Here is a 23,758-nt window from a genome sequence, read left to right on the forward strand (position 1 = left end):
TATATATATATATATATATATTAACGAAAATAAACAAAGAATAGTGCATTTATAAGACAAACCATATCATAAAACAGACTTTCAAAAAAACAAAATATGCCATCCATCCATAATCTTCTTTTAATCTTGTAGTTGTCTGTCTAATAACAGGAAACAACAAGAAAATATACTTATTGGGCTCTATGTTGCTTACGTGTTCGTAAATACTGCAAATTCGTAGCCTCCGTCCTTCCTAGAATTTCTGCGTGCGATTTACTAAGCAACTCTTTTTCGTGAACAACTATCTTAATTTCACCGCAAGTTTATGAACAGCATAAATTACTGGTCATTATACAGGAGAGATCAGAATTTGCATCTCAATATAAATAGTCACAATGCTGAACTGCAATGCAAATATAATAGGATCGAACTATGGCTTTTGCAGAGTTCAAACTTGGTGCAACTATGGCACCGACCAAAAAGAAAAGGAAAAAACAAATTTCCACAAGGATGAAATTGTTAGTGAAATAGAGAAAAAGCAAGAAATATTATTTAACTCTTTGCAGGGCAAAATACATTAAGAAAAGAAACATGTAAAGAAATAACTAACAAACTAAATTCACTGGGGCACTGTAAGCGACAGACACTTGACATTAAAAAAATGGCATGACCGTAGGAGGATTATAAAAAAGAAAGCAGCAGAAAATAAAAAAAATAAACAAACAGGACAAACTGAATGTGGTGTGTAAACGAAGTGCGGACCCTGGACACAGCGAAAACAAACCAACACGTAGATCTAAACGAAAGGGTCCCCAAAAACAGAAAGCATAAACAAAACTAAGCTTGTTTCTATATATGGGAGTTTACCATGGTACATTTGCATGGTTATTCTCCAGTTTGCCATGCTTCCCTATGCTTTCGGTGTTTTAATTTAAGAATATCACAGAAAACTTTTGTCTATATATATTGTAGTTGTGTAAAGGAAAAAAAAAAGTACATAATTAATTACTGAGAAGAAAAGATTTCAGTTTGTGTTTAATTAAAGAACTCTGCAGTGATTTGTTTCCGTGTGTAGCGTACCCACACCTCAGTGCAACAAGGGTTAGGTTCAGGTAGCGTAGCCGCTGCCACCACCTTTGATAACCCTAGAGGTCGGGGGTTAAATTAGGGTAAGCTTGTGCAGGTATTTAAATGAGTGAGGTGGGCGGGTACTACGTCAAACACAAACAAAAAAAAAATCTAAAGTGCTAAACAATGTGCAAACAAAATGACAGAAAGTGAACTCAATAAAACCAACTACAAGATCGGGCAACCCATAAAAATAAATAAACCAGACCATATAAACTTTAAAACACAAGTGCAATCAAAGCAACAAAAAAAACACCCTTCTAAAACATGTACACAAAGCTCATCTAAAAGCACACATACACAATACCCCTCCCCTGACGTTAAAGCACAGTCTAACTCTAATACAACAATAAGTACAATAATTAAAAGAATACACAAAAATACACACAGATCGATTTAGGAAGGACACTGCCAGAAGCAAAACAAAATGCACTTTACCAATCTTGGTGTTTAAACACACCGCAGTCTCTTAACAGTCTCTTCCAGCCGCCTTCCAGCAAGCCAGCACAAAACAATCCTTTCGTTTGAAGATTCACCAGTAAAAGTCCTGCATGATCTTATCCAGCGCAACAGCCATGATAAACAGTCCATTAATTTACAAACCTAACGTTACTTACCGTAACCCTGGTTCCCTGAAAGAGCCGTCACGAGGTAGAAGGAACGGCAGTATATGAGGGATGCATCAGAAACGCATAACCCAATGGTTAGCGGTGTGAGCTGACACCCTCAAGGACCCTTGTGCCTAATGAAGGCAGGGCAGGATCTACCACTCCGCTGAAGCAAACGGTGATGGGTAGAAGGGCCAGTTCCACAAACTGATTAATGTGGAAGGTTGTTATCACCTTGGGGAGGAAAGCAGTGTTGGTGCGCAGAAACATCCTGCTGCCATCCTCCCAAATATGCATGCAGCTCTCTGACCCGCTTTGCAGAGGTGATAGCCACGAGGAAGGCTGTCTTCATAGACAGGTACTTCAACTCTATGGAGTGTATGGGCTCAAACAGTGCCTTCATGAGAGCCTCCAGAACAGTATTAAGGTTCTTTTCGGGGAGAACTGTCCTCCTGGGAGGGTGTAATCGCCGAGCGCCTTTAAGAAATCGGGTAGCCAAGAAATGTGCACCCGGAGACACTGAATCTAAGGGGGCATGGCATGCAGAGATAGTCACTAAATACACCTACAAAGTGGAAGGTTCCCTACCAGCATCAAGCAGTTCTTGCAAAAATTGCAAGATAATTGGCATAGGGCAAGAGATTAGGTCATGGCTTCCAGCCAGATACCAAGCTTGAAAATACCTCCACTTGTAGGTGTACAAAGACCTAGTGGAGTCTGCCCTAGCATTCTGCAAAGTACCGACAAACACATCTGATAGGCCTAGGGCTAACCAGCGGTCGCTTTCAGGGGCCAGACCCACAGCCGAAGAGTTTCTCTCGCCTGACTGAGGAGATTCATACACAGTGGGATCTCCCAGGGCTGGCCGTGTAAAAGCTGGCACAGGGTCGAGAACCAGATTCTCCTGGGCCACCTGGGGGCCACTAGGAGAACTGATGCCATTGGTGCACTGGGATTGTTATAAAGAAATCGTTTTTTATGATTGTTTAAATAATTTACTGTAAGCTACAGAATACCATTTCATTTTTTTACATTTCTCTTAAAATATGATGTTTGCAATCATTCCAATTGTTCTAGGTTCTGTTGCTGCAATGTTGGGTTATTAACTGCATTGAATATGTGTTCTTATTCCATTCCAATCACAATGGGACCCTTCTGTGCTGCTCACTATATATATGGTCACTTCCTGTGTGATTGGTCACATGACCAGCAAGAGCACTGAGGTGATACTGGTGTTGTACTCGGAAGAAGCAGTAGCTTGTAGGTTTATAGTGTGGTCTGTGATATATCTGCATATATTAAGTTGAAGTGTAAAGAAAGAGTTAATGAAAAGTACAAACCTATGTTTGAGATGCAGCTGTGTTGCTCTTATGTGGACAGTCTGTGCTTCTATCAGGGAGAGAATGTCTGATTGTCAGGGAAAGGGGCAATAAAATGAACACAACTGAACTCACCTGACCTGATGCAAGTAAGAGTGGCCTGATCAAAATGCTGTTGACACACAGAGATAAGCCAGCATATAAAGTGTGCATGCAAATGGGGCTTAGAGGATTAGGTAACTGATCATTGCTTGATTTCTGTTTATAAACAGGTGCTACATTGTTGTGTCTAATGATAATGTTTAAGCAGTATGTGTGTAACTTTTGCTTAAATCCTTGTTGTGTGTGCTCCTTAAGACAGAGAAAGAAACACAAATAATAATAAAGCATTGTGACAAAGGGGCAAGTTTAAAGTTCTAGGTGATGCAAACCGTTTGCCAGTTTATCCTGCACACTTGTATATGAGGGGGATTGATAGCCTCCAGTCAGTTCCACCTGGGAGTTCAAGGAGATCGGAGTGCTGTGCTGAATGCATTGAGTAACACCACGGATGCTGTCATGGAAGTGACTTGCAACTCCTTTGCTGTTTTGTGTTGATTTAAAAAAAAATGAGACGAGAGAAATGTTATAATATTGACATTATATTTGCATCAACAATGAAAAAATACATTTAAACATTGAGATACATTTAAAGATAAATCACAGTTTAGCCTAAACTGTTTCTTTCTATAGAGATCTGAGTACCAACACTCCAACAGCAGTGTGATAAAATAACCATCTATGAGCAAGGAGATTTTTGATGAATACGCAGTATTAAATCAGATTAATTAATATCTCCCCATTATGTATTTCTTAGAACTGAACCTGCCAATCAGGAAGCGTCTTCATTAAGATCCCAGACGAACTTCAGAGGCAGGTCTTTCATTCTCTGCCGGTACACCTCTTCAAAGTGATTGCTTTGAGCAACTGTCAAAGTGTTCTTCCAGTCTCCAACAGTGCCTGCATTTAAATTGAATAACATATTAGAACCATTCTTTATAAATGGAATCATTTCACAACTTACTTTCTCCCCAGTTTAGAATGGCCCAAAAAGTTCTCTCACACCACAGCAATTCTCCACACAGCTCAGGAGAGCTGAAGGTTCAGTGCGAGTCCTCTGATCCCACGACCAAGCCATTTCCTCTTTTACACACAGGAACTCAAGAGGATGTCAGAGTGCTACCAGTAACCAGTAGGACAAAGGCCAGCCCTGCAGGTGTCTGCTCTGAGCTCACTGAGCTCCTGGCCAGTAGGGACCGTTGAAGCGTGATGAGGAGAAACAGTCCCTGCCGGTTTTGCCTCCCTAACCAAAGGTACTGCCAGAGCCAAAGTGACACTCCCCTGTGAATACTGATATGCCAATGGTTTATAAATGTTTAGAAAAGATTATCCCCATTGTCATATGCTGTATGCTGTAAACTGATTGTAAAACGGCTGATGCACTGACATCACAGACATTATTAGTCCATTATTTCTGTCATCATAACATACTGACTGGCTCTGTTTTCACTCAACTAAAAACATGCATGCTGTTCTGTACGTATTAGTAATACAGTTGCACATATCTAGCGTTTGTGTCTCACAGCATGTGTCTTTTTAATTAGTGCAGTGTGTGGCGTCAATGCAATTGCTTGTTATTTAAAAAGGCAATACTGCAGTTTTACCCTTGCGAAGAAATTTTCCATTGTCTTTGAGAATGGCTTTCTCGGGCAGGAATTCATAATTTGCTTTCGGGTCATTTTTCATGTTTTTGAAAGTAGCTTTTTCCACAATCCTGTCGATGGCCGAATCCTGGAGGCGCTTTCCAAGGAAATGACACATCTTTAGTACAGCTCCCCTGAGATCCTGATAGGGAAAATAAAGGCTGTGTTCAATGTCATTATGCATAGTTGCAATGTACTTACTGTGTAAATCTGTGTGCACGCTATAACCATAACCATAACCCTGAGAAGAAAGTGCGTTTAAGTGATGGAGGTCTTTATAGGAAACATGACCCACTTCAGTGCAATGTCTTTATAAAGATGAAGAATATTCAGTCCAGTTACCTGGATCATTTCTTCATATGTTAAGAAGAGAAAATTTAACTGCTCCCTGTGGGTGTACCATCCTCTGACGTGGTCAAACCAAGAGCCTGCTACCACTGTGAGAAAGAGAATAAGGATCCGAGCAACTAATAAAACAGTTAAGAAAATAAATATTAGGAAAACGTAGATGAGGTAAGTGAGCCCTTTAATGAATACAGTTCTCCATATTATTGTTAAACTGTATCATGAATTAGTGAAGGGTTCTTGAATACGCAGTTTAATATTAATGCATCCTCCATAACAATATAACTGAAAAGAAAGTCAGCAAGCATTTAATAATTGTCTGTGTTTGTATGCTGTAGTTTGTGGGGATTCTTGTACTGTTTGAGAGATTTGTTTTGATTCCATTCCTTGATTATTAGGTGTGAAGATACATGCAAGTACAATGTGAAATACAGTATATCATTCATAAGTAATATAAACAGTGACGGCTGGTTTCTCAGACCCTGCTTACCACCAACCTGGACCGACCCAATGTAACCTTGGGTGAGGTAGTCCCAGATTAGTATGAATCAGGATTTACTGTTTCACTTGAGAAGGTACAGAGAAGGGCAACTAGGCTGATCTCAGGACGGAATGGCATGCACTATGAGGACAGGTTAAAATATTGACATCTCTTCAACTTAGAAAAGCTCTTTTCAAAATGACTTCTCTAGTGCACTGGGGTTTGAGATCTGTCCTCTAAATCAATGCAGGAAGAGCGCTAGGGCTCTGGACTCTTGGCTGGAGGGTTGTGGGTTCAATCCCAGGGAAGCGGACACTGCTGCAGTACACTTTACCTAGACTGATCCAGTAAAAACCCAACTGTATAAATGGGTAATTGTATGTAAAATAATAAAAAAAGTGATATCTGTATAATGTGAAATAATGTATAATGTGAAATAATGTGATATCTTGTAACAATTGCAAGTCGCCCTGGATAAGGGCGTCTGCTAAGAAATTAATAATAATAATAATAATAATAAATGAGATTGCTGTATTTGACTGTAACCCTTGCCCCCTCTTTACTCAGCCATCAGGCAACAATAATGGGTTTGTTCATACCTGTGCTCCCACACTGCACCTTCTTTTAAAAGAGGTTGATTTAGAGATTATTACACCTAAGTTACAGGACATTACAGTATAACATCAACCTGAAAAAAAAGAAAGATTACTTGATTACCTTGTTGTGGCAGTGTGACCCCGCCTTGTGCGTATTGTTTGTTTATATGTTGCATGTAGTGTGTTAAATGTTGGTGTATAGTCATTGGTACACGGGATATAAATGGGTCTGTGTAGTACGTGTGATAAAATGTATATTTGTATTCAGCCACGAGGGTTGCACATCACTTCACGTGCTGATTAAAATGTAATACTATGTGAGCACGGGGAAGGACACGTAATTAATCCATGTGCAGTTGTACTGCGATTCTAATTGAATGATTGATTAGCAATCAAGTCTTGGTACAACTGCATAAAAGACGCACATTGTCACTCAGTCGGGGTTGGGTGTACAGAGAGGAGGTACGGGGAGATAGAGAGGAGACAGAAGCGAAAAATAACAATTGCTATTCGTTCAGCACGGTACTTGTTTGTCCGTTTCGTCCATTTTGTGTTTGTTTACTGTTTTGTTTGGCCCTTGTGCCCGTTTGTTTTGTGTGTTTTATTCAACTCTTTTATTTTGAATTATTATTTAATAAAGAAACCGAGCACTTTCGGGTCTCGGTTTTAAACCGCAGCTGCTGTATGTCTCAGTTTCTGGTCTGTGACGTCACCACACCTCACCACTGCAAGCCATCCTGCCACAGTTGGTGTCCAGAAGTGGGACTACAGCGCCTCCAGGAGTCAGACTGGAGAGTTGTGTGTGAGGGAGAGAAAAAAAGAGAGTTCTGAGAAGAAAAAGGAAAAAAAAAGTTTTTGTGGAAAAAAAAGGAAAGAAAAGAAAATAATTGTTTTTTTGGGGAAAAAAAATATAATAAATAAAATAAGGAATAAGATGGGAAGAAGTGGGCGGAGGAAGCAACAGCAACAGCAGCGTGGGGCCGGTCGCAGGTCCCACTGCATCTCGACCACACTGGACGTCTGCCTCACCTGCTTGAAAGGTGAGGAGTGGTGCTTCGCTATTGGTGAGGTTGGGCACATATTATCTGACCAACCCCCTCCATGGCAGGAGAAGGAGGAGCCAGAGCGTCCAGCAAGGGTGAGGGAGGACCTGCATCCTCCAAAGAGGACGACTGCACTCTCCTCTGAGGGAGTCTGGGACTGGCTGGCGGAGCTGGGGAGGGATTATGAGGAAGCCCTCCCTGCAGTGATCAACCTCCTGTGGGCCTGAGATGGGCTTGCCCCTCCCACCTCCACTAGCAGAGGGTGAATACCTGCTGGTTCCATCTCCACCTCCATCAGCAGAGGGTGAATACCTGCTGGTTCCACCTCCACCGTTATGGGAAGGACTCCTCCTGCCCTGCCTCGCTCTGCCCAAGGATGCCTGCCTCGCACCGCCCAAGGATGCCTGCCATGCATCGCCTGGGGCTGCCTGTGGCTCCGATCGCATGGGGTTGCCTGTGGCTCCGCATCGCCTGGAGAGCCACCAGTTACAGGGTACGAGGAAGAAGTGGAGCTCCCGCTGCCGCCTCCATGGCCAGGGGCTCCCCTCCCGACTTCGCCTCCAGAGGGTCCGCTGCTGCTGCTGTTGCCTCCCGAGGGTCTGCTGCTGCTGCTGCCGTCGCTTCCCGAGGGTCCGCTGCTGCTGCTGCCATCGCCTCCCGAGGGTCCGCTGCTGCTGCTGCCATCGCTTCCTGAGGGTCCACTGCTGCTGCCGTTGCCTCCCTGATCCAGATAAAAGTAAGCTAGATAACAAAATATATGGTTACAAAATCCAGATCACTTTGATCCAGATTAGAAGTTTTGAAAAGCCGGCCCTTGGTGATGAACACAATCAGGAGACCTTGCCTTACCTGATTTGAGATAGGTGACCAGAAACACGTCGCTGTCTCAGATCTCAAAGTCCTCCAGGGAGTCGATATACTCTGGTGTCACTGTGTCCTTTGGGAAGTTGTATCCCTTGTACTGAAACATGTAGGTTTCAGATAACTTTGCTGCAGTGTCTGCCATTGCTGGTTGTCAGGACGTGGTCATTTCTGTATATCAATTATATTAACATATTATACCCACCCCTCGTTAAATCATCCCTTGCTATACTGCGGATTTGGATATATCGCGGCCCTGGAGTTGCCTCCCCATTTTTACAGTCTAACTGCGCATGCCTTAGCTGCAATATACATAGGCCAATTAATTTAGAATTACTGTTCATTTTATTTCGTACTGCTCGTCAAACAATTAAAAACAAAGCATTAATATCGTGCTGCTGTCATATACACCCGCAAATCTACTTGCTGAAGCAGTTTTTATTTTAGCCATTGAGGTGTTCACTTGTGGCAGTAATGCACTAGCAAAAGTCACAGGGCAGCAATGTCCTATCCCTAGCAACAAGCTTCCTATGTTGGGAATGGATTTTTCAATGCAGTGAGTTTGTGCATTTGAGAAAGGTGAGGAAGACTCCTGAAATTAATTGGAAACTAATGTTGATGAGAAGCAATTACCCTCCGCAGTACAAATTAAAACAGTGTGCTGCTTTTTATATGAAAATTGAGAAAAAGCGGTTTCGTAGAAGATTTATATTGGACCCTGATGCCCCCGATAAAACGAGGGAGTGGTTGTACAGTATTTGTTACGTTCGCCTATTTGTTTTTCTATGGGTTTCTCGCTATATTTTGGTCCTCGATATATAGCATATATATTGGACCTCAACACCCGCGATATAACAAGTGAGTGGTGTTCTTGCTAATTTATTTTTTCATTAAAATGGACATACATTGTAACAGGGCGAGGAGCCCTGTACGTATTTATGTTTATTTTTAGAACAGGGTCTCCCCCTCTGCCCCTGTGCAGTGTTATTTTGTATTATGATTTATTTATGACGGCGTAGCCGTGTGTTTTAGTTTGTTTAGTCACGTGGATGGGAAGCCTCATCCAGAGCAGTTTAATTAATAAAGTCGTGCAGATTGTGGCCGAGGGGTAATAGAATAATTACTAGCCAGTTAAACCCCTTGGCCACGATATAAAAGCCTGCAACTCACTCGAGGAGGGTGTATGACAGAGAGAGAGAGAGAGAGAGAGAGAGAGAGAGAGAGAGAGAGAGAGAGAGAGAGAGAGAGAGAGAGAGAGAGAGAGAGAGAGAGAGAGAGAGAGAGAGACTCTTAAAAAATTAAATACAGGAACAGTGAAGGCTACTGCCCAGCCTGACCTGTATTGTTTTGTGTTGTTTTCGTAGTATTTTGTGTTCGAGATTTGTTCTGTTTAACCTTTTTATTTCACTCTGTGAGCAAGTCTTTTTGTTAAAACCTTTTATTTTATTTTTGTGTTATTTAAATAAAACGGCGCCGCTGCGTCTTTTATTTTGAATCTGCAGTGCTTGGTGTCAGCGTGTTTACCTTCCTGCTTCTGACCTGACGTCACCGCCCAGCCACATATTTAAATGTAGTCAATGACATAAATAATACTGATAACACTTGAATTGTAGATCAGTGATTTCTGGAATAAATGTTCACTTAAAAATGTGTGCAGTTTGAAAAAACATGCTCTGAATGAACTGTATTTACTGCTGTACTGCCATAAGGGGTGCTGCAGGCAAAAGCAGTGGCGTTTGTATAAGAATGTTTGCTTTGTGCCTTTTTATTTTTAGCTTCTCCAGCTCTGCTGCTGTTACTGGGGGATCGTGTGTTTTGTCTTTTCCACTTTTTCTTAGTTTTTTAATTACTGTTAAGAACATGTTAGCATTGTTAAATTCTGCATCTTTTGCTGACTTCACCTTTCTCCAGTATGGCGTGTCATTCAAAAGGTGATTGCTACCAGCTTGTAGAGTTATATGCTGTATTATATGGTCCATCTTTATTCTTCATGGAGCCGACATAAAATTCCCAGAGGAGCGTTCAACTTGTACTTAGAAAGAACATTAAATGTAAGTTTGCCTTTTTCATGAAGACAGTTTTGTAGGTTATTCACAGCCCATTTAGAAGCCTTTATTGTGTTTTTTTCCCCCCGTTTCGGTCAAGTTTGAGTTGATTCAGGTCTGGTTCTTATTTCGCTGTGCCATTTTTCATTTAAAGACTAAATTACTGGTACTTTGTCTGGTTCAGGAAATTAAACTTAATTATTCAACAATTTTTCCATTAAAAAGTAGCACTTGATTCTGGATCTGACATTTTTTAAAGCTAGTGGTTACTTATAGATATTAAGGGGGTTATTTTCAAAGGAGATCCGCTGGAGGATAGGCCTGTATGCAATTATTCTGACCGTTTTTTTTTCTGCACCTCTGTTTTTCTCACCCATTGAGTATTTTCTGAATCTGCAGAAAACACAAGGTGAATCTCCGCTAGTTTGGTTCTGTAACAGGGTGAGGATCCCTGTACATGATTGTTTATTTATTTTTTGAACGGGGTCTCCCCCTCCGCCGCTGTGTCTCATTTGTGTTATTTTGTATTTGTGTTTTATGATTTATGTGTTTATTATATAGGACGAGCGAGGTGCCGTCCTTCAGGGTCTTGTATTTGTTTTGTTGTATTATTATTATTATTATTATTGTTATTGTTATGGTTTATTTATTTATAAATATGACGGTGGAGCCGTGTTTTGTTATTATTAAAAACCTGGTGCAGAAGGTGACCATCTCCCGAGTTAATTCATTGTTTAATTGTTGCTAATCGGGAGATGGTCACCTGTATATAAGCCTGCAGCTCGCTGCGCTCGGGGTGGGTGTTCAGAGGAGTGAACAAGAGCGAGAGAGAAATAAATAAATAAATAAATAAATAAATAAATAATAAATAATCAATGGTGATTATAAAAAAAACTATAGGAACAGTTTAGGTGATTGCCCAGCCTGACCTGTAGTAAGTTTTGAGTTTTGTGTTTTGTTTTAGTTTGAATATTTATTTTGCTCTGTGAGCACTGTTTTTGTTTAAATACAATTAATTTTGTGTTAAAATAAACGGTGCCGCAGCGCCTTTGCACCGCAATATTTTTTAGTTTGTTTTCTTCCTGAATCTGGCCTGATGTCACCACTTAGCCATCCTGTCACAGGTTAATTAGTTATTCAGACGCTTTCTTTTGGGCGGAATATATAAAGATCTAAGAATCTATTTTCCAGACCAAAGTTGTGGATACTTTAAAATTCCACTACTTTGCTTTGCATCTGCTTTAGAATGGTCAACACATAGATCTGCTGCTTCAGAATGGTCAATATGTACACTGCTGTGCAAAAGTCTTAGACATGTTTTTCTACTCTACTTTCTGCATTATGAACATCAACAATTTACTCAAAGCCTCCACTAGTGTTTTCTACTATTACAGCAACCTTGACTTTGCATAAAGAAGGAAACACACTGAGTGAAATAGCTCACATCACTCGATTTTCAAGGTGTGGTATCAGAAGCATAATCAACAAGTACAGAGAAACATCATCTGTAATTGACAAACCAAGGACTGGAAGACACAAAAAGCTGTCTAACAAGGATGAGCAATACTTGAAGATAATATCCTTAAGATTGGAAAGAAGACAAGCATTGAATTGACAACAGAACTGTCAGAAAGCTCATGTGTCGTTGTCCATCAAATCAACAGTATGAAGGCAGCAGTGTGGAGTAGTGGTTAGGGCTCTGGACTCTTGACCGGAGGGTTGTGGGTTCAATCCCCAGTGGAGGACACTACTGCTAGATTGCTCCAGTAAAAACCCAACTGTATAAATGGGTAATTGTATGTAAAAATAATGTGTAAAAAAACAATGTAATTGTATGTAAAAATAATGTGATATCTTGTAACAATTGTAATCCTCCCTGGATAGGGCGTCTGCTAAGAAATAAATTATAATAATAATAATGGACTGCATTATAAATACTCAGTAGCATTCAGACCTGAAGGAACATGCGCTGGGATAAACAAACGGGCCTAGTTTTCTTTAAAGCTGCACCCACAGTAACTGTTATTGATTTTGTTACAGGAAATAACCTGTTTAATCCACTGCTAATACTTTGTGCACATTTAATCTGTGAGTAATGTGTGAAAAATGATTCAATTTGTTACTGTGATGTAAAGTGATAAACCCAGGGCTGCAAGAACAGTGTACTACCCTATAAAGCAGTGTTGCGCACCCCCCTTTTTTAGCATACATTTTGTCGCGCCCCCCCCCCCCCATATTAAAATGTTAGACCATAACTTTATATTTTAACTGTTTTTTTCCCCGATTTCGTGTAAATTGCATATTTTTTCCTTAACCACAAAAAAAGTCGCGCCCCCCCCATATTAAAATGTTAGACCATAACTTTATATTTTAACTGTTTTTTTCCCCGATTTCGTGTAAATTGCATATTTTTTCCTTAACCACAAAAAAGTCCAGATTTAGCTAAATACATACCCATATCACAAATTCAACATTTAAAATCAGTCTAGAAATCTTTTTTTTTATATACTTCGAGTGAACATTTTGACATGTAAACCTGGGTTTCTAACAAATAAATCAGTGAATTTAAATATTTTGTTTACACTTGGCAAGTCAACATTTAGCTAACATTTCTGTTTTTGAAGCTGACACCCTGGGATCCTTCAAGAAGGTGCTTGATGAGATTCTGGGATCAATAAGCTACTAACAACCAAACAAGCAAGATGGGCTGAATGGCCTCCTCTCGTTTGTAAACTTTCTTATGTTCTTATGTTCTTAACAAATAAATCGACGAAAAAATACATGTAACTTAATTCTTTTTTTGTTTGAAGTTTTGTTTAAACTTGGCGATTCAACAGTTACCTTACAGATACATCTGAAAAACATTATCATTCAGCAATTGAATCTTAGGTTTTCACAAAATAACCTACAGTATGCACATCGGGAGCAAAGCGAACGACACGAATACAGCACAAGTACAAAAAAATGAGCTTCAGCAGGGCTAGACAGGGGAAAAGAAGAAGAGCTGAACTGTGTAATAAATAAAACTTACCTTCCAGCTCCTCTCTGCGAAGGCAAAAATTTGGCTACCACAACAAATCCACAACACATTGCTCCCTCTATATATACGGTGGTTTGCAGAAGTATTCACCCCCTACCAAGTATGCACATCGGGAGCAAAGCGAACGACACGAATACAGCACAAGTACAAAAAAATGAGCTTCAGCAGGGCTAGACAGGGGAAAAGAAGAAGAGCTGAACTGTGTAATAAATAAAACTTACCTTCCAGCTCCTCTCTGCGAAGGCAAAAATTTGGCTACCACAACAAATCCACAACACATTGCTCCCTCTATATATACGGTGGTTTGCAGAAGTATTCACCCCCTACCAATAATGTCACATTTTGTTGAATTACAAATAATTTATGCATAGTTTTTTTCAAACAAACTTTTTTTTATTCAAAGCTGTAGTGGTTAAACTGAACACTGTTATATGAGGAGGAGGTTAAATGTCAGCAAAACTTGCAAAGAAAATGTACAAAATGAAATTTACTGGTTGCATAAGTATTCAGCTCCTTAAGTCAGTACTTGGTAGAAGCACCTTTTGCAGCAATTACTGCTATGAGTGTTTTTGGATAGGTCTCTGCTAGCTTTTCACAGTAGGATGGTGAAATTTTTGTCCATTCTTCACAGGAAAATTGCTCCAGTTCTGATAAGTTTGTTGGGGATCGTCGATGGACTGCAATCTTCAAATCTTGTCATAAATTTTCGATTGGATTCAAGTCAGGACTTTGACTGGGCCACTCAAGAACATTAATCCTCTTCTTGTTCAACCACTCCAGTGTGGCTTTGGCTTTGTGGTCCAGGTCATTGTCCTGCTGAAATGTGAATTTCCTCCCCAGTTTCAGAGTCTTGGCTGACTCAAACAGGTTTTCCTCAAGGATTCACCTGTACTTTTCACCATCCATTCTCCCCTTTATCCTGACAAGCTTCCCAGTCCCTGCTGAAGAGAAGCATCCCCATGTCTGGCCTTGTCTTTACCTGCTTTTCTAAAAGTTTTCATGACTGACAGGAATACCTTCTTGTTGGTTTTAAACTTGCTGTCAGCAGAGATTATTTATTTAGTCCAGCTCAGTGTTATAAAACATTTATTTAGTCCAGCTCAGTGTTATAAAACTGGAGATTGAATACTGTTCCCAGTTGAAGTTTTTGCACTGTCATAAAATTCCCTTATGATGTTGAGATTTTTTAAATTTATTTCCTTAAAATTAATGTCCATATTTTTTTCTTTAAACCAGTCTTGAAGTACATTAACATCCCATGCTGTAGTTTTTTTTAGTGTTTTTTCAATTTTTGTTTTCTTCTGTTTCATTTAGCTATTCCTCATCTACTCTTATGTGTCTACTCTTGACAGCTGCTGGTGCACTTATTTTATTTGTATTTTTTTCAGGTGGACTGCTGTCTTCACTCAAAGTTGGAGTTGTACCAGTTATTCCTTAAGGAATAGAAAGAACACAAGTGTTGAATTGACAACAGAACTGGCACAGGTGTCGTTGTCCATCAAATCAACAGTACGAAGGTCACTCTTGAAATCAGGACTTAAAAGATGTGTTGCAGTAAGTATACCTCTGTTAAAAGGGAACAAGACTAAAAGGCTAAAATATGCACAAGAACACAGAAATTGGACTATGGAACAATGGTCAAAGGTGCTTTGGACTGTTGATGGATGGACAACGACCCCGTCCCTTCTGCCAGTTCTGTTGTCAATTCAATGCTTGTCTTTTTTCTATTTCTTACAGATATTGTCTTCAAGTATTGCTCATCCTTGTTAGACAGCTTTTTGGGTCTTCCAGTCCTGGGTTTGTCAATTACAGATTATGTTTCTCTGTACTTGTTAATTATGCTTCTGATACCACACCTTGAAAATCAAATGATGCAAGATATTTTACTCCATGTTTTTCCTTGAAATAATGGAACCAGACCTGAATCAACTCAATCTTGTCCGGAACGGGGGGAAAAAAAACCACAATAAAGGCTTCTAAATGGGCTGTGAATATCCTACAAAACTGTCTCCAAGAAAAAGGTAGACTTACATTTAATGTTCTTTCTAATTACAAGTTGAACGCTCCTCTGGGAATTTTATGTCACTTCCGTGAGGAATAAAGATCATATAATACAGCATATAACTCTACAAGCTGGTAGCAATCACCTTTTGAATGACCCCACCATACAGGAGAAAGGTACATTTAACAATGTTAACATATTCTTAACAGTAATTAAAACTAAAAAAGTGGAAAAGACAAAACACACTATCCCCCAGTAATAGCAGTAGAGCTGGAGAAGCTAAGAAAAGGCACAAAGCAAACATTTACACAAGCAAACATGCTTTTGCCTGCAGCGCCCCCTTCTGGCAGTACAGCAGTAAATACAGTTCATTCAGAGCATTTTTCAAACTGCACACACTTTTAAGTGAACATTTATTTCAGAAATCACTGATCTACAATTTAATTCAAGTGTTATCATTATTATTTATGTCATTGACTACTTTAAATATGTATGTCCATTTTAATGAAAAAAATAAATTAGCAAGTACACCACCCACTGGATATATCGCGGGTGTCAGGGTCCAAATTTAAATACGTCATATATCGAGGGCCGCAATATAGCAAGAGACCCATAAAAAAACCAATAGGCTAACAAATACTCTCTGCAACTTTTTTTCATTTTTCATATAAAAAGCAGCACACCATTTTAATTCGTACTGTGGAGGGTAATTGCTTCTCACCAACTTAAGTCTCCAGTTAATTTCATGAGTCTTCCTCTCCTTTCTCAAATGCACAAACCTGCTGCATTGAAAGAATCCATTCCTAACATAGGAGGCTTGTTGCTAGGGAGCTGGCATCACTACCCTGTCACTTTTGCTAGTGCATTGCTGCCAAGTGAACACCTTGTTGGCTAAAATAAAAACTGTTTCAGCAAGTAGATATTTCATTTGCTTTGTGTTATTGTGCAATGCGTGTGTATATGATAACAGTACGATATTAATGCTTTGTTTATAATTGTTTGATGAGCAGTACAAAATAAAATTAACAGTAATTCTAAATCAATTGGCCTATGTATATTGCAGCTAAAGCATGCGCAGTTAGACTGTAAAAATGGGGAGCCAACTGCAGGACTGCCATATATCCGAATCCGCAGCATAGCCAAGGTCGATGTAATGAGGGGTGGGTGTAATATGTTAATATAATTGATATACAGAAATGACTTACTTCGTACACATTTTAATCAATAGGTATTATATTTATGAATATGTTTACTTTTCACTGGAACTATTTTCTTGTGAGTAGTGATATTAATGTTACTGGGGGAAAAAAAATGTAATGTAATCTGCCACTCCACAGTATGCATTATTATTGAGTTTTTAGTTATGGATTAAAGGGTTGAAAGTCAAATAATTTAGCCCTCTGTTCCATGTTTTTCTCAGTCATCTTAAAGAAAATATTCCTTGTGAAACATGTATATTTATTTTGCAGCTGTTAGATTTACCATGCTTCAAACAATTACATTAAAAACAGAAGAAACTTTTTCATGTCACAAGGAATGCTAGAGATAAATAGTTGTCCTCCTTTCACTTTTCCTAAAAGGATTTATTACAGATAGAAACAGCAAAGAACACTGGTGACCTAATGGGTACATATCTAAGTGGACAAGTTCATTCATATTCATAAGCCTTTTGAATGTCAATACGTTGATAATCAAATTAATTAACTTTGATTCAAAGTTCCCATTAACTGTACTTTACAGTATATAATCAACATTTTCCTAATACCTTCAAAAACATGGACAAAAACATGTGCAACTACTAAATACCCAGATTTTTAGCATTCAGGAATGTTTGTGAAAATCCAACGCAATGTAGCGGTGCATACAGACAGACAGGATTTGCTCAAAACAAGAATGACACAGTAAAACCTTTGATCTGTTCTGAAAACAGTCAGACCTTCACCCCCTTGTTCAAAGAGCAAAGTGTACCTTCAGTGACACACAGAAGGCACCCTCCTCCTGACAACCAGCAATGGCAGACACTGCAGCAAAGTCATCTGAAACCTACATGTTTCAGTACAAGGGATACAACTTCCCAAAGGACACAGTGACACCAGAGTATATTGACTCCCTGGAGGACTTTGAGATCCGAGACAGCGACGTGTTTCTGGTCACCTATCTCAAATCAGGTAAGGCAAGGTCTCCTGATTGTGTCCATCACCAAGGGACGGCTTTTCAAAACTTCAAATCTGGATTAAAGTGATCTGGATTTTGTAACCATATATGTTCTGATCTAGCTTACTTTTATCTGGATCATTTTCAGAAAATGTCACTGCTGGATTAAGTTTATCCAGATTACAAATAATTAAGATTATGACATTTTTTTTAAAAAGAATCTCGATCACAAAATATAGGATTACAAAATCCGGATCACTGTTACCCAGATTACAAGTTTTGAAAAACCGTCCCCAGGATATAAACAATCCTTTTACAAAAATGTACTGGGGGAGCCAAACTTTAAGTAATTTTACAGCTCTGGATAAAAGTTTTGCATCACCTAGAATTTTAGGATTGAGACATCATTTAAAAAAAAACCAAAACTATATGAATATAATTTAGATATTTTATTTCACATCAAGTAATCAAACAAACTACAAAATGATATCACAGAAGTCTACCGGATGCCATAATTGTAGTACATGTATTTCAGAGTTACATTTTTGTCAGTTTTTTCTTTAAGTACTGTATATGGAAAACTACAAAGCAGTATGTAATTCAGTATGTTAACGTAACATTATTCAGCAGGTTTCATTTGACTTTATAAAGCACCATTTCTTAATTCTATAGGGTGATACAAAACGTTTGTCATGAGCTGTATACATGGTAAGTATGCAATAATATTTATTATTATTATTATTATTTATTTCTTAGCAGACGCCCTTATCCAGGGCGACTTACAATCGTAAGCAAATACATTTCAAGTGTTACAATACAAGTAATACAATAAGAGCAAGAAATACAATAACTTTTGTTCAAGCAAAGTACAAGTGTGACAAACCACAATTCAATAATACAGCAGATAATAGTGATAGTTACATCAGGATATGATTAAATAGTGGTAGTTACATCAGGATGTGATTAAATACAAAGTACTACAGGTTAAACACTTGGCAGATTACAGTATTCTGAAGTACAGGATTAAATGCAGTAAAATAGGGGGCAGATAAGAGCAAAATAGAGCACATTTACATGAAGGGTGATAGTGTCCCAGGATACAAAACAGAGGAGTTCTACAGGTGCTCTTTGAAGAGGTGAGTCTTAAGGAGGCGCCGGAATGTGGTCAGGGACTGGGCAGTCCTGACATCTGTAGGAAGGTCATTCCACCACTGCGGAGCAAGGGTGGAGAAGGAGCGGGCTCTGGAGGCAGGGGAGCGTAGCGGAGGTAGAGCTAGTCTTCTAGTGCAGGCGGAGCGGAGAGGTCGAGTGGGGGTGTAGGGAGAGATGAGGGTCTGGAGGTAGCTGGGTGCAGTCTGGTCAAGGCATCTGTAGGCTAGTACAAGAGTCTTGAACTGGATGCGAGCGGTGATCGGGAGCCAGTGGAGCGAGCGGAGTAGTGGAGTAGCGCGGGCGAAGCGAGGCAGAGAGAACACCAGGCGGGCAGCAGAATTCTGGATGAGCTGGAGCGGACGGGTGGCGGACGCAGGGAGGCCGGCCAGGAGGGAGTTGCAGTAGTCTAGGCAGGAGAGTACCAGGGCCTGGACCAGGAGCTGGGTAGCATAGTTGGTGAGGAAGGGTCGGATTCTTCGGATGTAGCTCAGGAAGAATCGGCAAGTGCGTGCCAGAGTGGAGATGTGCTGGGAATAAGAGAGGCAGGGGTCCAGGGTGACTCCAAGGTTCTTAGTGGAGGAAGAGGGAGAGAGTGTGGTAGATTCCAGAGGAACAGAGATAGAGAGATCAGAGGAGGGGGAGGAGGAGGGAAAGAAAAGGAGGTCAGATTTAGAGAGGCTGAGTTTGAGGTGATGCGAGTGCATCCAGGAGGAAATAGCAGACAGACAGGTAGAGATACGGGAGGAGATGGTGAAGTCAGAAGTGGGGAAGGAGAGGAAAATCTGAGCATCATCAGCATAGAAATGGTACGAGAAACCATAAGATGCGATGAGGGGGCCCAGGGAGCGGGTGTAGAGAGAGAACAGGAGAGGACCCAAGACTGACCCTTGGGGGACTCCAGTTAAGAGAGGGTGAGGTGCAGAGGTTGCTCCACGCCAGGTTACCTGGTAAGTGCGGTTGGAGAGGTAGGAGGAGAACCAGGCCAGAGCAGTGCCAGAGATCCCCAGGTCAGCAAGAGATGATAGTAGAATAGAGTGATCAACAGTGTCAAAGGCAGCAGAGAGGTCGAGGAGAATTAGGACAGAGGAGAGAGAGGCAGCTCGGGCACACTTAAGTGAGTTGGTGACAGACAGGAGGGCGGTTTCAGTGGAGTGAGCAGAGCGGAAGCCAGATTGGAGAGGGTCGAGCAGAGAGTGGTTGGACAGGAAAGCAGAGAGCTGGCGGTGTACAGTCCGCTCGAGGGTTTTGGAGAGGAAGGGTAAGGAGGGAGACAGGACGGTAGCTCTGGAGGGAGGTGGGGTCGAGGGTAGGTTTTTTGAGGAGGGGAGTGATAGAGGCTTTTTTGAAGGCAGAGGGATCGATACCAGAAAGTAGAGAGGTGTTGAGGAGGGAGGAGATGAAGGGGAGTAGAGCAGGAGCAGCAGCTTGAAAGAGGTGAGTGGGGAGGGGGTCCAAGGCACACGTGGTGGGTTTGTGACCCTGGAGCAGGGAGGAGAGGTCAGAGTCTGAGAGGGGCAAGAAGGTGGAGAAGGAGGGTGAGTTAGTAGGGGATGTAGGGGGTGTAGGGGTTGGAGCGGGAGGGGGTGCGGGGGAGGGAGAGGTGTTAAAGAGTTTGCGGATATCTGAGATTTTAGAAGAGAAAAAGGAGGCAAAGTCATCAGGGAAGATAGAGGAGGGAGGAGGAGGGGGAGGAGGGTTTAGGAGGGAGGAGAAGGTAGAGAATAGTTTACGTGGGTTGTTACTGAATAATATCTCAATTAACTCTTTCAAAAACCTGCTTTCCCCCAAAGAGTGTATCCAACATAACATTGCACCGCTTGCTTTCCACTAGGTACAGTTTGGACCCAGCAGATTATCATCCTGATCCATGAGGAAGAGGGCTCCAATGCAGCTGAATCAGAGGACTTTAATGCAGCTGAATCACAGGGTTCCAATGCAGCTCAGTCAGAGAGTTCCAATGCAACTCAGTCAGAGGGCTCCAATGCAGCTGAATCAGAAAGCTCCAATGCAGCTGAATCAGACACGAATATGAAGCGGATGCCCTGGCTCGAATATAATCTGGATGGACAGGATTACAACATGCGCCCATCACCTCGTCTCTTTACATCCCACCTGACTTATAATTTAATGCCCAAAATGCTGAAGGAAAAAAAAACGAAAGTAAGGGTTGGTTTTAATTGTGCTTTATGTTCAGTTTGTTCCATCTTAGATTAGCTGCAAATTCTCAGTGAATACTTCAGATTCCATGCAAGTTATAGTCAGCTTCATGTTTTATCCAAGGCTATGTTTTCCATTGCAGGTGATTTATGTTGCAAGGAATCCTAAAGATGCAATGGTGTCACTCTTTCACTTTTCCAAAATTTGTACATGTATGGAAACCGCAAAGAACATTGGTGACCTCATGGAGAAATATTTAAGTGGACAAGGTAATCAAGTAATCTTTCTTTTTTTCATGTTGATGTTATACTGTAATGTCCTGTACTTTAGGTGTAACAATCTCTAAATCAACCTCTTTTAAAAAGAGGTGTGTTGTTATGGAGGATGTATTTATATTAAACTGCGTATTCAAGGACCCTTCACTAATTCTAAGGTTACATTGGGTCGGTCCAGGTAGGTGGTAAGCAGCGTCTGTGGAACCAGCTGTCACTGTTTATATTAGTTATGAATGATATATTTCACATTATACTTATTATTATTTATTATTATTTATTTCTTAGCTGACACTCTTATCCAGGGAGACTTACAATCGTTACAAGATATCGCATTATTTTTATATACAATTACCCATTTATACAGTTGGGTTTTTACTGGAGCAATCTAGGGCAGCAGTGTGGGGTAGTGGTTAGGGCTCTGGACTCTTGACTGCAGGGTCATGGGTTCAATCCCTTGTGGGGGACACTGCTGCTGTACCCTTGAGCAAGGTACTTTACCTAGATTGCTCCAGTAAAACCCCAACTGTATAAATGGGGAATTATATGTAAAAATAATGTGATATCTTGTAACAATAGTAAGTCGCCCTGGATAAGGGTGTCTGCTAAGAAATAAATAATAATAATAACTTGCTCAAGGGTACAGCAGCAGTGTCCCCCCTGGAGATTGAACACACGACCCTCCGGTCAAGCGTCCAGAGCCCTAACCACTACTCCACACCTAATAATCAAGGAATGGAATCAAAACAAATCTCTCAAACAGTACAAGAATCCCCACAAACTACAGCATACAAACACAGACAATAAATGCTTGCTGACTTTCTTTTCAGTTGTATTGTTATGGAGGATGCATTTATATTAAACTGTGTAATCAAGGACCCATCACTAATTCATGATACAGTTTAACAATAATATGGAGAACTGTATTCATTAAAGGGCTCACTTACCTCATCTGCATTTTCCTAATATTTAATTTCTTAACTGTTTTATTAGTTGCTCGGATCCTTATTCTCTTTCTCACAGTGGTAGCAGGCTCTTGGTTTGACCACATCAGAGGATGGTACACCCACAGGGAGCAGTTAAATTTTCTCTTCTTAACATATGAGGAAATGATCCAGGTAATTGGACTGAATATTCTACATCTTATAAAGACATTGCACTGAAGTTCATCTTAACATATCTGGATGATAAAGTGTTATACCATGTTACAAGATTTTATAAAATAGCATGTGATTCCTTAGTTAGTGGGTCATGTTTCCTATAAAGACCATCATCTCTTAAACTCACTTTCTTCTCAGGGTTATGGTTATGGTTATATCGGTTATGGTTATATCGTGCACACAGATTTACACAGTAAGTACATTGTAACTATGCATAATGACATTAAACACAGCCTTTATTTTCCCTATCAGGATCTCAGGGGAGCTGTACTAAAGATGTGTCACTTCCTTGGAAAGCGCCTCCAGGATTCGGCCATCGACAGGATTGTGGAAAAAGCTACTTTCAAAAACATGAAAAACGACCCGAAAGCAAATTATGAATTCCTGCCCGAGAAAGCCATTCTCAAAGACAATGGAAAATTTCTTCGCAAGGGTAAAACTGCAGTATTGCCTTTTTAAATAACAAGCAATTGCATTGACGCCACACACTGCACTACATAAAAAGACACCTGCTGTGAGACACAAGCGCTAGATATGAGCAACTGTATTACTAATGCATACAGAATAGCATGTATTTTTTTTGTGGAGTTACAACAGAGCCAGTCAGTATGTTATGATAGCAGAAATAATGGACTAATAATGTCTGTGATGTCAGTGCATCAGCCGTTTTTCAATCAGCATACAGCATATGACAATGGGGATAATCTTTTCTAAACATTTATAAACCATTGGCATATCAGTATTCCCAGGGGAGTGTCACATTGGCTCTGGCTGTCCCTTTGGTTAGGGAGGCAAAACCGTCAGGGTCTGTATCTCCTCATCACGCTTCAGCGGTCCCTACTGGCCAGGAGCCCAGTGAGCTCAGAGCGGAAACCTGCAGGGCTGGCCTTTGTCCTCCTGGTTACTGGTAGCGCTCTGATATCCTCTTGAGTTCCTGTGTGTAAAAGAGGAAACTGGCTTGGTTGTGGGATCAGAGGACTCCCACTGAACCTTCAGCTCTCCTGAGCTGTGTGGGGAATTGCTGTGGTGTGAGAAGTTTTTGGGCCATTCTAAAATGGGGAGAAAATTAGGTGTAAAATTATTACATTTATAAAGAATGGGTCTAATATGTTATTCAATTTAAATGCAGGCACTGTTGGAGACTGGAAGAACACTTTGACAGTTGCTCAAAGTGAGCACTTTGATGAGGTGTACCGGCAGAGAATGAAAGACCTGCCTCTGAAGTTTGTCTGGGATCTTAATGAAGATGCTTCCTGATTGGCAGGTTCAGTTCTAAGAAATACATAATGGGGAGATATTAATTAACCAGATATTAATACAGCGTCTTTGTCAAAAATCTCCTTGCTCATAGATGGTTATTTTATCACACTGCTGTTGGAGTGTTGGTACTCAGATCTGTATAGAAAGAAACACAGTTTAGGCTAAACTGTGATTTACCTTTAAATGTATCTCAATGTTTAAATGTATTTTTTCATTGTTGATGCAAATATAATGTCAATATTATAACATTTCTCTCGTCTCATTTTTTTTTTAAATCAACACAAAACAGCAAAGGAGTTGCAAGTCACTTTCATGACAGCATCCGTGGTGTTACTCAATGCATTCAGAACAGCACTCCAATCTCCTTGAGCTCCCAGGTGGAACTGACTGGAGACTATCAATCCCCCTCATATA

The 23,758-nt window shown here is 40.4% G+C and overlaps 2 protein-coding genes across 4 annotated transcripts; one reads left to right on the plus strand and one right to left on the minus strand.

The window, feature by feature from the left end:
• Positions 1-3,866: 3,866 nt before the first annotated feature.
• Positions 3,867-13,467, minus strand: LOC131722941 (amine sulfotransferase-like). Its single transcript, XM_059016112.1, has 5 exons — positions 13,409-13,467; positions 13,179-13,192; positions 5,119-5,300; positions 4,738-4,918; positions 3,867-4,033 (listed from the first exon to the last, which is right to left on the minus strand). The coding sequence occupies exons 1-5, from the start codon at positions 13,465-13,467 to the stop codon at positions 3,906-3,908; spliced, it is 564 nt and encodes a 187-aa protein (XP_058872095.1). The 3' UTR covers positions 3,867-3,905.
• A 3,681-nt stretch (positions 13,468-17,148) lies between these two features.
• On the plus strand, positions 17,149-23,594 carry LOC117432951 (amine sulfotransferase-like). Of its 3 annotated transcripts, XM_059016138.1 has the most exons (7): positions 17,270-17,357; positions 18,016-18,051; positions 20,327-20,655; positions 20,795-20,921; positions 21,918-22,042; positions 22,337-22,517; positions 23,214-23,594. In XM_059016138.1, the coding sequence occupies exons 2-7, from the start codon at positions 18,036-18,038 to the stop codon at positions 23,339-23,341; spliced, it is 906 nt and encodes a 301-aa protein (XP_058872121.1). In that variant the 5' UTR covers positions 17,270-17,357; positions 18,016-18,035; the 3' UTR covers positions 23,342-23,594. The 3 variants fall into 3 exon arrangements, with proteins under 3 accessions (XP_033910856.3, XP_058872120.1, XP_058872121.1); XM_034054965.3 differs by lacking the exon at positions 18,016-18,051 and having other exon boundaries at positions 17,149-17,357; XM_059016137.1 differs by lacking the exon at positions 18,016-18,051 and having other exon boundaries at positions 17,149-17,357; positions 21,948-22,042.
• The last annotated feature ends 164 nt before the right edge of the window (positions 23,595-23,758 follow it).

This window comes from Acipenser ruthenus, chromosome 52 (genome assembly GCF_902713425.1).
Source record: "Acipenser ruthenus chromosome 52, fAciRut3.2 maternal haplotype, whole genome shotgun sequence".
Lineage (NCBI taxonomy): Eukaryota > Metazoa > Chordata > Actinopteri > Acipenseriformes > Acipenseridae > Acipenser > Acipenser ruthenus.

Coding starts and splice junctions, on each gene's coding strand:
- LOC131722941 (XM_059016112.1), bottom strand. CDS start 13,467: ATGTGTTGTGGATTTGTTGTGGTAGCCAAATTTTTGCCTTCGCAGAGA. Junction 4,919..5,118: donor CATATGAAGAAATGATCCAG/GTAACTGGACTG, acceptor TTTCCCTATCAG/GATCTCAGGGGAGCTGTACT. Junction 4,034..4,737: donor TGGAAAATTTCTTCGCAAGG/GTAAAACTGCAG, acceptor ATTTAAATGCAG/GCACTGTTGGAGACTGGAAG.
- LOC117432951 (XM_034054965.3), top strand. CDS start 17,201: ATGGCAGACACTGCAGCAAAGTCATCTGAAACCTACATGTTTCAGTAC. Junction 20,922..21,917: donor GAAATATTTAAGTGGACAAG/GTAATCAAGTAA, acceptor CTGTTTTATTAG/TTGCTCGGATCCTTATTCTC. Junction 22,518..23,213: donor TGGAAAATTTCTTCGCAAGG/GTAAAACTGCAG, acceptor ATTTAAATGCAG/GCACTGTTGGAGACTGGAAG.